The 17,446-nt window shown below is 35.1% G+C and overlaps 1 protein-coding gene across 1 annotated transcript in view; it reads right to left on the bottom strand.

Moving 5' to 3' along the window:
* Positions 1 to 17,446, bottom strand: part of ANKRD31 (ankyrin repeat domain 31) — a 170,485-nt gene that overhangs the window by 104,747 nt on the left and 48,292 nt on the right. The window contains exons 9-10 of the mRNA XM_007975603.3: positions 16,837 to 16,946; positions 12,640 to 12,795 (exon numbers count right to left, since the gene is read on the bottom strand). Coding sequence (XP_007973794.3) covers positions 12,640 to 12,795; positions 16,837 to 16,946 — 266 coding nt within the window. The remainder of the gene's footprint in view (positions 1 to 12,639; positions 12,796 to 16,836; positions 16,947 to 17,446) is intronic.

The raw sequence follows: 17,446 nt of genomic DNA, 5'->3' as shown, positions 1-17,446 counted from the left end.
ATGGACTACATGTATTCAATATCCTCATATTTCATATGAAGTATTATAATATTAACTCTAAGATGACTATGAAACATTAGAGGTGTATACTTAATCCCTAGAGTAACCTTGAGAAAACACTGCAAAGACAAAGAAAGAAACAAAAAACAGATTAAGCACACAGAAAACAATTAGTAAAATGGCAGACCTAAATCCAACCATTTATGTTAAATGTAAATTGACTAATCACACTAATTTTCAATTAAAGGTAAGACTGTCAGAATGAATAAAAAAGCAAAACTATCTGCTGTTTACAAGAAACATAGTTTATTTTTGTTCCAACTTTTCTTTTAGGTTAAGGTTGTACGTGTGCAGATTTTTTTAATGGGTAAGTTGTATGTCACTGAGGTTTGGTGTATAAATGATCCCATCACCCAGGTAGTGTGCAAAGTACCCAATAAGCAGTTTTTCAACCCTTGCCCCACTCCCTTCCTCCTCCCATAAGTAGTCTCCAGTTTGTACTGCTCCCATCTTAAGAAACATGCTTTAAATATAAAGACACAGATAGGTTGAAAATAAAAGGATAGAAAAAGATATAGTAAAAGGATAGAAAAAGATACAGTAAATAAGCAGTAAACATAAGAAGGCTAGATGTCTATATTAATATTATATATAGTAGAGTTCAAGATAAAGTATATTACCAAGCAATAATGACAGACATTTCATGATAATGAAAGAGTTAATTTATCACAAGACATGACAATCATAACTGTTTATGTATCTAATAACAGAGCTTCAAAATATAAGGAGCAAAAACTGCCAGAATCAAAGAAAGAAACAGACAATTCCACAATCCCAATTATGAGGATTTTAACATCTCTCTAAAAAAAAGTAGATCAACAAGACATAAAATCAATAAAGACATAGAAGAGCTGAACAACATTATCAACACCTTTACCTAGCTGAAATTTGTAAAACATTACATCCAACTAAAGAATAAACATTCAAGTACACCTGGGATATTCAACATAGGAGATAATACATTATGCAATAATCAATTCTCAGTAAATGGAAAAAGGTCAAAATCATATAAAATGTATCCTTTATGTTCTTTTTGGTCAAATTAGAAATCAATAACAGAAGAGTATCTGGAGAATCCACAGACATTTAAAAATTAAACAACTTCTAATACAATCACTGAATCAAAGAAGAAAGCATATGAGAAATTAAAAATATTTCAAACTGAATTACAATGAAAATAAAACGTACCAAAATCTGTGAGACGCAACTACTAAAGTAGTTCTTAGAGGTAAATTAAACCTCTAAATGCTTATATTAGGGAAGAAGGCACAAAATCAGTGACTTTATTTTCCACCTTATTAAAGCTAAAAGAACAAAAAAAGCCAAAATAAGTAGACGGCAGAAAAAGAGCAGAAATCAATAAAGTATAAAACAAATAACAAAGAAAACTAAAAAAGCCATAAATCAATCCTTGAAAGAAATCAATACAATTGATTAATACAGCTAAAAAAAAAGCCACAACCTACCAAAACAGACATAACATGGAACAGAAAATCTGAATAGCCTATACCTATCAACGAATTTATTATCAAAACTCTCCCACAAATAAAACAATAGGCCCAGATGGTTTCACTCCTAATTCTATCAAACATTTAAGAAAGAATTAAAAAAAAAAAAAAAACCTCAATGTTAAACAAACTCATTCAGAAAACAGAAGAGGTGAGAAGACTTCTTAATTAATGAGGCCGGCATAACCCTGATACCAAAACCAAAGGCATTGTAAAAATATTATAAACTACTTATTATATACCTATATAGATTTTTTTAAATCCTTAACAAAATATTAGTAAATCTTGATAAAAAGGATCCAGACAAAAGCATTATCTCCCCCCCCAAAAAAATCACAGACAAAAGAATTATCCACCTCCAAAAAATTATAGGCCAATGTTATTCATGAATGTAGATGCAAAAACCCTTACTATACCAAATCAAATCCAGTCATATATAAAAAGAATGATACATCATGACCAGATACCATTTATTCTAAGAATGTAAGGTTGGTTTAACATTTGAAAATCAATCAACCTAATTCACCACAGTAGTGAAATAAGGGAGAAAGTTTATATGGCCATATCAATAGATGTAGCAAAAGTACATGAGAAAAACTAGCATCTACCTGATTTAAAAGAAAACTCTGCACATTAAGAATAGGTTCCGTGATAGATATACAAAAAAAAAAACTCTTCAAAAAATCAATGAATCCAGGAGCTAGTCTTTTGAAAAGATCAACAAAATTGATAGACTGCTAGCAAGACTAATAAAAGAGGAAAAGAGAGAAGAATCAAATAGATGCAATAAAAAATGATAAAGGGGATATCACCACCAATCCCACAGAAATGCAAACTACCATCAGAGAATACTATAAACACTTCTACGCAAACAAACTAGAAAATCTAGAAGAAATGGATAAATTCCTGGACACATACGCCCTCCCAAGACTAAACCAGGAAGAAGTTGAATCTCTGAATAGAATAATAACAGGCTCTGAAAATGAGGCAATAATTAATAGCCTACCAACCAAAAATAGTCAAGGACGAGACGGATTCATAGCCAAATTCTCTCAGAGGTACAAAGAGGAGCTAGTACCATTCCTTTTGAAACTATTCCAATCAATAGAAAAAGAGGGAATCCTCCCTAACTCATTTTATGAGGCCAGCATCATTCTGATACCAAAGCCTGGTAGAGACGCAACAAAAAAAGAGAATTTTGAGACGGGCAGATCACAAGGTCAGGAGATCGAGACCATCCTGGCGAACACGGTGAAACCCCGTCTCTACTAAAAAATACAAAAAAACTAGCTGGGCGAGGTGGCGGGTGCCTGTCGTCCCAGCTACTCGGGAGGCTGAGGCAGGAGAATGGTGTAAACCCAGGAGGCGGAGCTTGCAGTGAGCTGAGATCCGGCCACTGCACTCCAGCCTGGGTGACAGAGCGAGACTCCATCTCAAAAAAAAAAAAAAAAAAAAGAATTTTAGACTAATATCCCTGATGAACATTGATGCAAAAATCTTCAATAAAATACTGGCAAACCAAATCCAGCAGCACATCAAAAAGCTTATCCACCATAAGCAAGTAGGCTTCATCCCTGGGATGCAAGGCTGGTTCAACATATGCAAATCAATAAACGTAATCCGTCACATAAACAGAACCAAAGACAAAAACCACATGATTATCTCAATAAATGCAGAAAAGCTCTCCGACAAAGTCAACAGCCCTTCGTGCTAAAAACTCTCAATAAAGGTATTGATGGAACGTATCTCAAAGTAATAAGAGCTATTTATGACAAACCCACAGCCAATATCATACTGAATGGGCAAAAACTGGAAACATTCCCTTTGAAAACTGGCACAAGACAAGGATACCCTCTCTCACCACTCCTATTCAACACAGTGTTGGAAATTCTGGCCAGGGCAATCAGGCAAGAGAAAGAAATAAAGGGGATTCAATTAGGAAAAGAGGAAGTCAAATTGTCCCTGTTGCAGATGACATAATTGTATATTTAGAAAACTCCATCGTCTCAGGCCAAAATCTCCTTAAGCAGATAAGCAACTTCAGCAAAGTATCAGGATACAAAATTAATGTGCAAAAATCACAAGCATTCTTATACACCAATAATAGACAAACAGAGAGCCAAATCATGTTGAACTCCCATTCACAATTGCTACAAAGAGAATAAAAACCTAGGAATCCAACTTACAAGGACCTCTTCAAGGAGAACTACAAACCACTGCTCAACAAAATAAAAGAGGACACAAACAAATGGAAGAACATTCCATGCTCATGGATACAAAGAATCAATATCATGAAAATGGCCACACCGCCCAAGGTAATTTATAGATTCAATGCCATCCCCATTAAGGTACCAATGACTCTTCACAGAATTGGGAAAAAAACTACTTTAAAGTTCGTATGGAACCGATAAAGAGCCCGCATTGCCAAGACAATCCTAAGCAAAAAGAACAAAGCTGGAGGCATCACACTACCTGACTTCAAACTATACTACAAGGCTACAGTAACCAAAAGAGCATGGTACTGGTACCAAAACAGATATACAGACCAATGGAATAGAACAGAGGCCTCAGAAATAACACCACACATCCACAACCATCTGATCTTTGACAAATGTGACAAAAACAAGAAATGGGGAAAGGATTCCCTATTTAATAAATGGTGCTGGGAAAACTGGCTAGCCATACGTAGAAAGCTGAAACTGGATCCCTTCCTTACACCTTATGCAAAAATTAATTCAAGATGGATTAGAGACTCAAATGTTAGACCTAAAACCATAAAAACCCTAGAAGAAAACCTAGGCAATACCATTCAGGACATAGGCATGGGCAAAGACTTCATGACTACAACACCAAAAGCAATGGCCACAAAAGCCAAAATAGACAAATGGGATCTAACTAAACTACAGAGCTTCTGCACAGCAAAATAAATAAATAAATAAATAAATAATAATAAAAAACTACCCTCAGAGTGAACAGGCAACCTACAGAATGGGAGAAAATGTTTGCACTCTACCCATCTAACGAAGGGCTAATATCCAGACTCTATAAAGAACTCAAAAAAATTTACAAGAAAAAAACAAACAACCACATCAAAAAGTGGGCGAAGGATATGAACAGACACTTCTCAAAAGAAGACATTTATGCAGCCAACAGACACATGAAAAAATGCTCATCATCACTCGCCATCAGAGAAATGCAAATCAAAACCACAATAAGATACCATCTCACGTCAGTTAGAATGGCAATCATTAAAAAGTCAGGAAACAACAGATGCTGGAGAGGATGTGGAGAAACAGGAACACTTTTACACTGTTGGTGGGAGTGTAAATTAGTTCAACCATTTTGCAAGACAGTGTGGCAATTCCTCAAGGATCTAGAACTAGAAATACCATTAGACTCAGCCATCCCATTACTGGGTATATACCCAAAGGATTATAAATCATGCTGCTATAAAGACACATGCACACATATGTTTATTATGGCACTATTCACAATAGCAAAGACTTGGAACCAACCCAAATGCCCATCAATGACAGACTGGATTAAGAAAATGTGGCACATACACACCATGGAATACTATGCAGCCATAAAAAAAGGATGAGTTCATGTCCTTTGCAGGGACATGGATGAAGCTGGAAACCATCATTTTCAGCAAACTGTCACAAGGACAGAAAACCAAACACTGCATGTTCTCACTCATAGGTGGGAACTGAACAATGAGAACACTCGGACCCAGGGTGGGGAACATCACACACCAGTGCCTGTTGGGGGATGGGGGGCTGGGAGGCTAGAGGAAGGATAGCATTAGGAAAAATACCTAATGTAAATGATGAGTTGATGGGTGCAGCAAAGCAACATGACACATATATACCTATATAAAAACCTGCACATTGTGCACATGTACCCTAGAACTTAAAGTATATATATAAAAAAAGAATAGACTCCTCAAACTCCTCAATCTGATAAAGAGCATCTACAAAAACCTATAGTTAAAATCATGTTTAGCAGTGAAATATGCTGAAATATTGAAAGAAGAAAAACTAATACAGAGTGAAAAATACCAGAACAGTAGTGGCATCTTGAGAGTGAGGAATGACTGAGGAGAGGCATGACAAAACTTTCTGGGATAGTGTATCTGTCAAAATTAATCAAATGGCACAATTAAGATTTGTAATTCACTATATGAAAATGTTACCTGAGAAAACACACACACACACACACACACACATACACACATACCCTTGAACTCTAATAATATTCATGCTGAGGTGTTTAGTGGTGAAACACACTGATGTCTATAATTTCTTTGAAATGCATCAAAATAAAGATGGATTGATGGATGGACAGAGAGATTTCAAGATGGATAGGTATCTAATAAAATAAATATGTAGAATCTAGATATTAATTATATGGATAAACAGGTCACGTGAACGTTTTGAATATTTTACAACTACCTATTTTTAAAATGTATATACAAAAACTATTTCCTCCAAATACTGTTTCTTATAGAAGGTATGAATTCACTGCTGTTTAGGTTCTGGAACCTGTGAACTAGTGAAAATTTGCTTACCAATATGTACATTGGTTAACCTGATTATATATCACAGGTCCCAGTTAGATGGGATGAAAAATTAAGTACCAGAAACTCAAAAGTCATTAACTTTGGAATGCAGATGATGATTTTCCTCCTATAAAACTTCCTTTCCTTGTCTAGATTTTGCTCAAACTACAATAAAAATTAGTTTCCTAAAGAAGACGAAAATGGGCCAGGCAAAGTGGCTCACGCCTGTAATCCCAGCCCTTTGAGAGGCTGAGAAAGACAGATCACCTGAAGTCAGGAATTCAAGACCAGCCTGGTTAACATGGTGAAACCCTATCACTACTAAAAATAAAAAAATTAGCCGGGCGTGGTGGCAAGCGCCTGTAATCCCAGCTACTCGGGAGGCTGAGGAAGGAGAATCTCTTGAACCTGGGAGGGGAAGGTTGCAGTGAGTCGAGATAGCACCATTGCACTCCAGCCTGGGTGGCAAGAGTGAGATTCCATCTCAAAAAAAAAAAAGACTAAAATGTTTACTATAGAAATGAGAAAATAACCACAAGCAAATATTACATTTCTCCTTGAGCCCAGAATGACTGAAAGATAAGGTAAATATAAAAGTAAACATATGGCTTCCAAGGAAAAGCCAGTATCCTATTTTAAAGTTACTGAAGAAAATTCCCAAAGAAAACAAGATACAAGCATGAGGGATCCAAAGTCAATGATGGGGCAGGGGGAGGAGGTGCTTAAAAATGAATCCCCAATATGCCTGATAAACACAGGGGCAAAATCTTCAACAAAATACCAGCAAACTGAATTCAACAGTACATTAAAAAGATTATTCACTATGATCAATTGGGATTCATCCCAGGGATACAAGAGTGATTTAATATGCACAAACCAATAAATGTGATATATCACATTAACAGAAAGAAAGGCAAAAGCCATACGATCATTTCAAAAGATGCAGAAAAGGCATTTGATAGAATTCAACATTCAACATCCCTTCATGATAAAAATTCTCAACAAATTAGGTACAGAAGGTATGTATATCAATACAATAAATCCCATATATGGGTTTTATTTTTACCCATAGCTAACTTCATATGAAAGAGGGAAAAGTTGAAAGTTTTTCCTTTAAGATCTGGAAAAAGACAAGAATGGCCAGTCACCACTTCTAGTTAGTATTGGACTGGAAATCCTAGTGAGAGAAATTAGGCAAAAGAAAAAAATAAAGGTGTCCAAATGGGAAAGAAGGAAGTCAAATTGTCCCTACTTGTAGATGATACGGTCTTATATATAGAAAGTCCTAAAAACTTCACTAAAAAACTGCAAGAACTAATAAAGTCAATCAACTTGCAGGATACAAAATCAACACACAGAAAGCAGTGTTTCTATATGCTAAATAGTGGACTATCCAAAAAAATAATGCAAGAAAACAATCCTATTTACAATAGCTACCAAAAAATAAAATACCTAGGAATAAATTTAACCAAGGAGGTGAAAGATCTCTACACTGAAAACTATAAAACATTGATGAAACAGATTGGAGAGGACACATATAAAGGTAAGTGTATCCCATGTTCATGGATTGGAATAATTAATTCTGTCACAATAATCTACAGATTCAATATGATCTATAGATTCAATGCAATTTCTATCAAAATATCAATGACATTCGTCACAGGAATAAAAAATACCTAAAATTCATACAGAACCACAAAAGACCCCCGAACAGCCAAAGCAACCTTAAGCAAAAAATTTTTAAAAAACAAAGGTAGAGGCATCACATTACCCTACTTCAAAATACACTACAAAGCTCTATTAATGAAAAGAGCATCATATTGACATAAAAATAGACACATAGACCAATATAACAGAATACAAAGCCCAGACATAAATCCACGCATCTACAGCCAACTGCTTTTCAACAAAGGTGCCAAAAATACACACTGGGGAAAAGACAGTCTCTTCAATAAATAGGGCTGGAAAAATTGGATATCCACATGCAGAAGAATAAAACTAGATCCTTATTTTCAACATACACAAAATTCAACTCAAAGTGGACTAAAAACTTAAATGTAAATACTGAAACTATGAAACTGCTATAAGAAAACACAGGACAAATGCTTCATGACACTGGGCAATAATTTTTTGAATAAGACCTTAAAAGCACAGGCAACAAAATAAAAAAAAAATAGACGAATGACATTACATCAAACTAAAAACTTTCTGCACAGCAAAGAAAACAATCAACAGAGTAAAGAGAAAACCTACAGAATGGGAGAAAATATTTGCAAACCATGCATCTGACAAGGGGTTAATATACAGAATATATAAGAAACTCAAACAACTCAATAGCCAAAAAATAATAATAATAATTATATTTTAAAATGAGCAAAAGATCAACAGGTATATGAAAAAAGTGCTCAACATAATTGACTACCAGGGAAAAGCAAATCAAAACCACAATGAGATACCCCCTCATTCCAGTCAGAATGGCAATTATTAAAAAAACAAAAGATAAGTGTTGATAAGGATGTGGAGAAAAGAGAACCTTTACACTTTTGGTGGGAACATAAATTAGTACAGCCATTATGGAAAACAACATGGAGATTCCTCAAAAATTAAAAATAGAACTACCATAACCAACAATCCTACTACTTGGTATATATCCAAAGGAAATGAAATCAATATGTCAAAGAGATATCTAAATTCCCATGCTCACTGTAGCACTATTCACAATAGCCAAGATATGGACTCAACCTAAGTGTCCATCAACAGAAGAATGGATAAAGCAAATGTGGTATATGTATACAATGGAATACTATTCAGCCACAAAAAAGAACAAAATTCTTTCATTTGCAACAACATGGAAGAAACTGGGGGACATCATGTTAAGTGAAATAACCTAGACACAGGAAGACACATACTGCATGTTCTTTCTCATATGCAGAATCAAAAAGCTGATCCTAGCTCTAGATCCTTGAGGAATCGCCACCCTGTCTTCCACAATGGTTGAACTAGTTTACAGTCCCATGGCACATGTATAGATATGTAACAAACCTGCACGTTGTACACATGTATCCTAGAACTTAAAGTATAATAAAAAATAAATAAATAAATATATTTTTAAAAAAAGTTGATCCTAAGAAACAGTGAATAGAATAGTGGTTACTACAGAGTGAGGAGAGTAGCGGGAGGGGAAAAATTAGGAAGAGACGGTCAATGGGTACAAAGTTGCAATTAGAAATGAGGAAGAGGCAGGTGCAGTGGCTCACGCCTGTAATCCCAGGACTTCGGAAGGCTGAGGCGGGTGGATCACAAGGTCAGGAGATCAAGACCATCCTGGCCAACATGGTGAAACCCCGTTTCTACTAAAAATACAAAAATTAGCTGGGCATGGTGGCAGGCACCTGAAATCCCAGCTACTCAGGTGGCTGAGGAAGAAGAATCGCTTGAATCCTGGATGCAGAGGTTGCAGTGAGCCAAGATCACGCCACTGCACTCCAGCCTGGCAACAAAGTGAGATTCCGTTACACACACACACACACACACACACAAAGAAATGAAGAATAAGTGATGGTATCCTATTGCACAGTTGGGTGACTAGAGTCAGCAAAGAGGTATTGAATGTCTCTAAATAGTTAGAAAAGGAGATTTTTCAATGTTCCTACCACAAAGAAATGATACATGTTTAAGGTGTTGGATATGCTAATTACTCTGATTTGATCATTACACAATGTATACATGTATTTAAAAATCACATCGTTCCCCATAAATATGTATAATTATGTATATTTATAATATAGACCATATATAATACATATAGTTATTTGTTATATAATAATTACGTATCCATTAAATGTAAAAAGTAAATAGTGTCCAATTCCAGAAAAAACAATGAATGCTACCTGAAGTGAGACTTAAACAAGGATGACTCAGTAAGGAAGAATTATCAGTTTCAGGGTTGAAAGAAATTCCCAGTGTCAATAAAGCCAGAAGGAGCTTTATTCTACAGAGAAAGCCACCGAAGACCACAGAAATCGCTACAGATTACAGAAAGAAATCAAGTGTAACAGAGAATTTTCCTTCCCCTAAGGATTATGCCTTCTGCATTGTAAAACCACCCCTCCAAAATAAAGATGGAACACATTCTACAACAGATCTTTTACTACCTCTCAAATCTGCAGGTTGGGAGATCCCAAAAAAAACTTATTTAAAAAAAGAAATTAACTATCATGGAGGAAATCTCTTTAAAACATGAATATAGTTATAAATTTCCTTTAAAGAGAACATAATATAATACATTTTTTAAAAAGATTTACAATTACAATAAAATTTGTTATATGCTGTAATGTAGCCATTGTTAACACTCACAGAAGAATAACGCACACTCCTTTCTACATTACATAGTCCTAAACAGTTTTGTCTCTCATATTTTATGTTATCTATTTCTTGCTTTGTTATTGACTTAAACTTCAGGCTATTATTAATACCCTGGTCTGGGCCAACCTTTCTTTTTCAGTTCTAGTGTGTTACAGGTATAGGAATCAGAAAGAGTTCTGCATAAAATAAAGCTCAAGGCATTGATCCCAGAGGTTTTTGGCAAAAACTTAAAATGTGATCTATTTTGAGTATTCAGAGCTTTTTTTAGCCTACTTCATGACTGTCACCTTTGCCTTTGGAAAAAGAATTAGTATTCTTTCTGAGCTCCCTGCAATTTGTTTTTTAATCAGAGACAAAATTTCATAAAATGTAAGTGAGGACTCATAAAATTCAAAATGTTACATATAAAAGACCATTGGTCCATTATTACATTTTGTTCATTTCTCACAGGGCAGTGGGCCTCTTTTTTAATTGTACCACAAAATAAGTACACTTAAATCTTCCTACTGGAGATTATTAATCTTTTTGTTTTCACAGCATCTGATACATAGAAGGTATGTAAACAGTATGTAAAAGCTCACTACATCGAACTAACATGTTAGAGGTCATACAGCTCTTGCCAGTCCTTGACCTTTACTGAGACAGTAAGTGTGTGTGTGTGTGTGTGTGTGTGTGAGAGAGAGAGACAGAGAGAGAGAGAGAGAGAGTGTGTGTGTGTGTGTGTGTGTGTGTGTGTGTGTTTTGGGAGGTGAAATGATGGTTGCATTTTAAGCAAATATTGCAGGTGATTCTGGGGTGTGTGTGTGTGTGTGTGTGTGTGTGTGTGTGTGGTTTGGGAGGTGAAATGATAGTTGCACTTTAAACAAACTTTGCAGGTGATTCTGTTGAAAATGGAAACACTGTCCTCTGTAATTCTGTGGGATGTGGTAGCCAGAAATAAAGATAGAGCTAAGACGCAAAGTAAGAAGGAAAAGTAGAGAACAAGTAAGTTCAAAATGCAGGAAAATATGATAGGGATAAAGAATTCATGAAGGTCACAGAAGTAGCTGGGACAATGAGGAAAAGGTATATATTAACTGGCTGAAGACAAGAAGGGAACAGTCACTGAGAATGTTAACAATGGCACAGAAAAAGAAAAGGTTAATAAAAAGAAACATGTTAAGAGATGCTTGGGAAATCCATAAAGTCAAAACTGGCTGCATGTAGGGCTACTCTTGAACTCAATGGGCAGACAAAGAATACCAACAGAAAGAACCACATATCTCTTGAAATCAAGAGAGTAAGTGCTGTGGCTGGCAAATAAGGATCCAATGTTGAGGGTTATAGGGCCATGACCTGGGTATGACATTTAAAATAATATCCTGTTAAAATCCTGATTATAGTGTAAACCCAGGCCTTGCTAAGGTAAAGTACTGGGGGTGCACTTGAAATCAGCTGCTTGTCCATGGATTTTACTGTGCCACCTCTGTGCACCATAAGACTCTTTGCACTGTTTCTAAACTGAGCAAGTTTAGAAACATCAGGAAAAGTATGGACACCCAAAAGCACCATCCAGGCTATCCAAGTATTGTTCAGTGTAAGTACCTTTAAGCAATCACTCTTCTCTAGCACAACATGTCACATTCTACCCACAGGGAAGACTGTCCCAGTGACCCAGCCTTGCAGAAACACAGCTCTTTCTGAGCTCCCTGTCCCAAGCTCTGTACTTCATACCGTATTTCCATTTCCCTGGCCACTGCTCCTGCTGTACATCTACCATTTCATCATGAATTTTCCCCTATAGCTCAGTGCACCATCAGTTTCTTCCAGTGTTTGACATCATTTCTCCTTCATTCAAGGCTGAGTCTCATAGTAACAATGACCTTGCAAAGCCAGCCCCAGGTACCTTCTGGATGCCACTGCACATAACCCACCTGGCATAATCTTTGAAGGAGAAACATAATGCTCTTCTCCTGCCACCCAGTCTTCTCATCCCGCCCTCTTCCCTGAAAGATAATGGTGAGGAGCTACTTAAATAGGAAAATGACCTGAAAGTCTTCTGTTTGGAACTTACCTTAGGCTCACTTTGCTATACTTTCCTAAGAGTGATTCAGCTGAAACTACAAACCACTCTTAAGATAACTGTGGGAGGTAATCCTAACTTACCAGCATAACTTGGCTGATTAACATTTCCACCTTTTTTTATACAATGATGAACAAGATCAGCATCATCGTTCAGAGCAGCCTTATATACTAAGTTCTCTCCAAAAATGTTTCTCCGGTTAATGCTACCAAGAGATATTTTGTTCACCTTCATTTTTTCTGAAATGAGGGAATGAACAAAAGGAAAAAAATCATTATTTGAATATCAGAAGGAATATGAATTACAAACCATCGATTTCAAACTACAAACTTTACGAACATAGGTAACAGGATTAACTCAGTCAACAGTCTAGAAGTAAAGTATATTATATTATGAGAATATTCATCCATTAACCCAACTATAATATTATCTACATACAAAAAGGAAAAAGAGACAAATGTCACTAGTTTTAAAATATTTGAAGTAAACTATAAACCATGATAAACAGTGTATGTTGATTGAAAACCCATGAAAGGTGCATATATGAAAAGACTAACAGATAATCTTCTTAAAAGCTCTGGTGAAAACGATTATTTAAACCTAGAATAATATATTATCAAATTTAATAAAACGGTATATTACCAGATGTCTTACAAAACCATGAGGAGAAAATCTCAGCGGCATATAAGATACAAAAACTAATCCCAGTGAGACTGGAAAAAGGAATGCAAAATTCTCTTTCTTTGCTAAAAATAAATTAATGAAATTAAGCAGAGAATCATAGCCTGATCTTTGCAATTGTTTTTATTTACTAAGTCAGCAGAAATGCATGATTAAAATACTTTTCCAGATAATGTATATCAACTATCAGTTCTCCACTGTGCCTCCTAAAATACTGAAGCTCCTCATTTACATGTTCCAAATCCTGTCAATTTGGAGGGCAATACTCATTTGGATTTTCTGAATTTCAGAATAGCTTGATGATAGCTTTTCCAATTTTTATATAGCTAACCTGCCCCATCCTAAAACCTTACAAAGGTAACTGAGTACTGCAGCAGCCTTCTTAATAGACTACATAAAACTGCCTTGCCTTTTGACTCCCTTGATTCAGTCCCACTGCATAACAAACTAAACTGCTGAACTTTGAGTCTACCTTCTTGTATACCAGACTACAAAGCATTCTTTTCCCACTAGACAAATTGTATGCTTACCATAATCAGAGCAGTCTTTATTTCCAAATCTGTCTGTGCCAGTTGTACTTGTTATATTATAATTATGTAATTTTCTGATCTTAGGAGGAAAGCATTTAGTCTTTCACAATTAAGTATAAAACTGTATGATTTCTGTAGACGTCCATTGTCAGGTTGAAGTTTCCCCTCTATTCCTAGTTTGCTGAGAATTTCCACTAGGAACAGATGTGTTAGATGTTGTCAAATGCTTTCTGTGCATTTATTGAGATGATCATATGGTTTCTCTTTTTTAGCTTGTTAATATAATGAATTACAGCGATTGGTCTTCAAGTGTAAAACCAATCTTGCATTCCTAGGATAAATACCACTTGGTCATGATGTATTATATAATGTTGGATTTGATATGCTCAAGTTTTGTTTAGAATTTTTTTTTCTGAGACAGGGTCTTGCTCTCCATATTCTTCTCCAGGGTATTGCCCAGGCTGGAGTGCAGTGGTGCAATCATGGCTCATTGCAGCCTCAATTTCCCAGGCTCAGGTAATTCTCCCACCTCAGCCTCCTGAGTAGCTGGGACTACAGGCACGCACCACCACGCCCAGCTAATTTTTTCCATTTTTCGTAGAGACAGGGTTTCGCCATGCTGCCTAAGCTGATCTCAAACTTCGGGGCTCAAGTGATCCACTCGCTTCAGCCTCCCAGCATACTGCGACTCTAGGCATCAGCCACCATACCTGGCCTATTTAGAATTTTTGCATCTATATTCATGAAGGATATTTAGTCTAATTTTCTGTTTTATAATGTCTCTGATTTTGGTATCAGTTTAATGATGACCTCATTAAAATGAGTTGAGAAGAGTTTCTTCATTTTTAATTTTTTGGAAGAATTGTGTGGAGAACTGGTATTATTTCCCCCTTATATATTTTGGAGAATTCACCAATGAAGGTGTTATAGAATGAATGGTGTCCTCCCAAAACTCAAACTTGAATTCCTAGACCAATAGGAATGGATTGAGGTGCTTATGTGTATGTGTGTGTGTTTGTGTGTGTGTGTATTTCTCTTTCTGTAAACTGCTTGTTCATGTTCCTTATCTATTCATGTTCTTTTTACTTTTTTCCTCCAGTTTAAAATTTTTAAATTAATTATTGTTATTATTATTATCTGACATGTAAAAAGGGATATTTATTTAATGTATACAATTCAACATACTTGGGGACAAGTATATACCCATGAAACCATCACCACTGTTAAGGCCATGACATACACCCCCTGTTCTTTATCCTTACTGTTTCATAAGAGCTTTTTGCATACTAATGCCATTAAACCCTTGTCAAATGATGCTAATATTTCTTAGCTATTTAATATTTGATTCTTCTTTCAGGTATATTTCTATACAATTTTTTTAAATGTATGTAGTTAATTTTATCATTCTTTAAAAGAATTTTTACCATTATTTTAAAGGTATGCAGTTAATTTTATGATTTTAACCTCAGAAACCAAGACGGTTTAAAAAGACTTTTTCCACACCAAGGTTACAGCAAGATTCACTTACATTTTCTTCTACAACTTCCATTTTTCATTTAAATCTTTGATCAATCTGAAATTAAAGTTAGTGTAAGGAATGTTATGGAAACCCAATTTTGTTTGTGTTTTCTGCTACTTATTGTTTAGTCTTTCTTTTCACCACAATTTGAGATGCCATCTATATTACATATCTGTCCCATGTCTCACTGTAGCTGGCTTCTAATCTAAACTCTCTATTCTGTTTCACTGAGTTATCTGTCTATTCCTGCTACAGTGTCAAATGACTTTAATTTCTGTAGCTTTCTAATGTGCTCACATATTATGGAGAACAAGGTCCTGCCACTCTAACTTTTTGTTTTTATTTTTCAGAATTTTCTTGGCTAGTCTTTTATATTTACTTTTCTAGGTGATATTTAGTATTACTTTGAAACTTTCTCATAGCTACTCTCTATCCCTGTAAAAGCAATACAAAATAAAACAAAAAATTTAGCAAATAAATAAAAATCTGTTTTTGATGAGATTTCATGCATTTCTAGAATAATTTAGGGAGAACCTTCTTACAATGCTGAATCTTTCTAGTCAAGAACAAGGTTCTTCTTTCCATTTATTCAAGTATTTTTTACATCCCTCAGTAGAATTTTTAAACTCTTCTTATAAATATGACACATTTCTTATTAGTTATAAAAGTATTTTCTTTTTGTAACAATTATAAATGAGATAATCTTTTACATTTTCTAACAAGTTCATGCATACATATATGTGAAAGGCATTAATTGTTGACTCCAGCTTATCATATTTTTAAAACTTTTTCATTTGAAATAATTTCAGACTTACAGAAAAGTTATAAAAATAGAACAAAAGACTCATCCCTTGTTGACATTTTACCATTGACTTTAAACCATTCTTTTTTTACAGATACATATGCATCCAGACACATGTATATATAAAAAGTAACTTTTATACATCATGCCCTTTTACTTACTAATACTTTAATGTGTATTTCTAAGGACAAAGATGTACACTTATATCACTGCAGTATTATCAAATTCAGAAAACTTACCTCTGATACAATATTATTTTTTCATCTACAACCCATATTTCAGTTTTGCCAGTTGTTCCACTATCTATTATTTTTTAAATAGTGTTTCTAGATTCTCTTATTGCTTCTGAGAGTTTTTTAGTTCAATCTTTTGGATGGTATAGGAACACAGAAATAAGATCTAAGAAAATAACAGTTGTGCCTTGTCCTTTCCTTTATTCCTCCTGATATGCTTTTTCATAGCCTTATGCTAGGTTGGTTACACATGTAAATTTAAAAAGAGGTCTGTAACTACTGTTTCCAAAGCAGAATTATAGAAAAAAGTACTAACCTATGAGTCAGAAGTTCAGGATCAATTCTCAATTATGCTACTAATGAGCTGTATGATGCTGGGAAAAACCCTTAACCTATCTGAAATTCAGCTTCCTTATCAATAACATTAGAAAGTTGAGAAAGATAATCTCTGAATCCTTTCTACCAAAATTCTGTTTCTGTAAAAGAAATAGAAAAATACTCAAACTATGCATCACCTTTTTTTCCTGGAAATTGTTCATTTTTCCTGATTTGTTTTCCATTCTTGAACCTGCGTGAATGCATATTCTTCTCTTTACTATCAATCATTAAAGCCGGATCCTGCATTCTTGAAAAACAATGTATTTTTAAAATGGCTATAACGGTTTTTACAAACATTAACAGAGAATTATACCAAATTTTGACTATAATATTAAAACTCCAGGGTATTTTACTGAGCTGTTCTCAAGTGGTGTGGCAGTTCTTAAAATGGAGATGGCTCCTGCAGGTAATTCTGCAGCAGGCATGCCAGTCATCATGGCTTCTAGCCCTCTCTTTGCACTACCTGTGGGTTTTTCTTCTTTAGGATTAGTCATTTACAAGTGCGAGTATACTGAATCTCCTGCTCTTCACTCCCCAAGTTGGCATGTCACTATCCACTCTATTCACCCTCTAGAGAAAAAGATGCAGGCTCTTTGCAAGGAAAAAGCCTTGCTGTGTGGTATGGCACTGACCAAAAGCTGCAAAATAAAAAAAGCAATAATATAAAAAATAAAGCTCTTTACCCTGTGTTAACTGTATACTGACCCTGACCCCAAGCACATAATTATCTATAATGTCTACAGCATA

Source organism: Chlorocebus sabaeus, chromosome 4 (assembly GCF_047675955.1).
Source record: "Chlorocebus sabaeus isolate Y175 chromosome 4, mChlSab1.0.hap1, whole genome shotgun sequence".
Taxonomy (NCBI): Eukaryota; Metazoa; Chordata; class Mammalia; order Primates; family Cercopithecidae; genus Chlorocebus; species Chlorocebus sabaeus.
The sequence above is the reverse complement of the archived record's forward strand: the minus strand, read 5'-3'. Positions and strand labels throughout refer to the sequence as shown.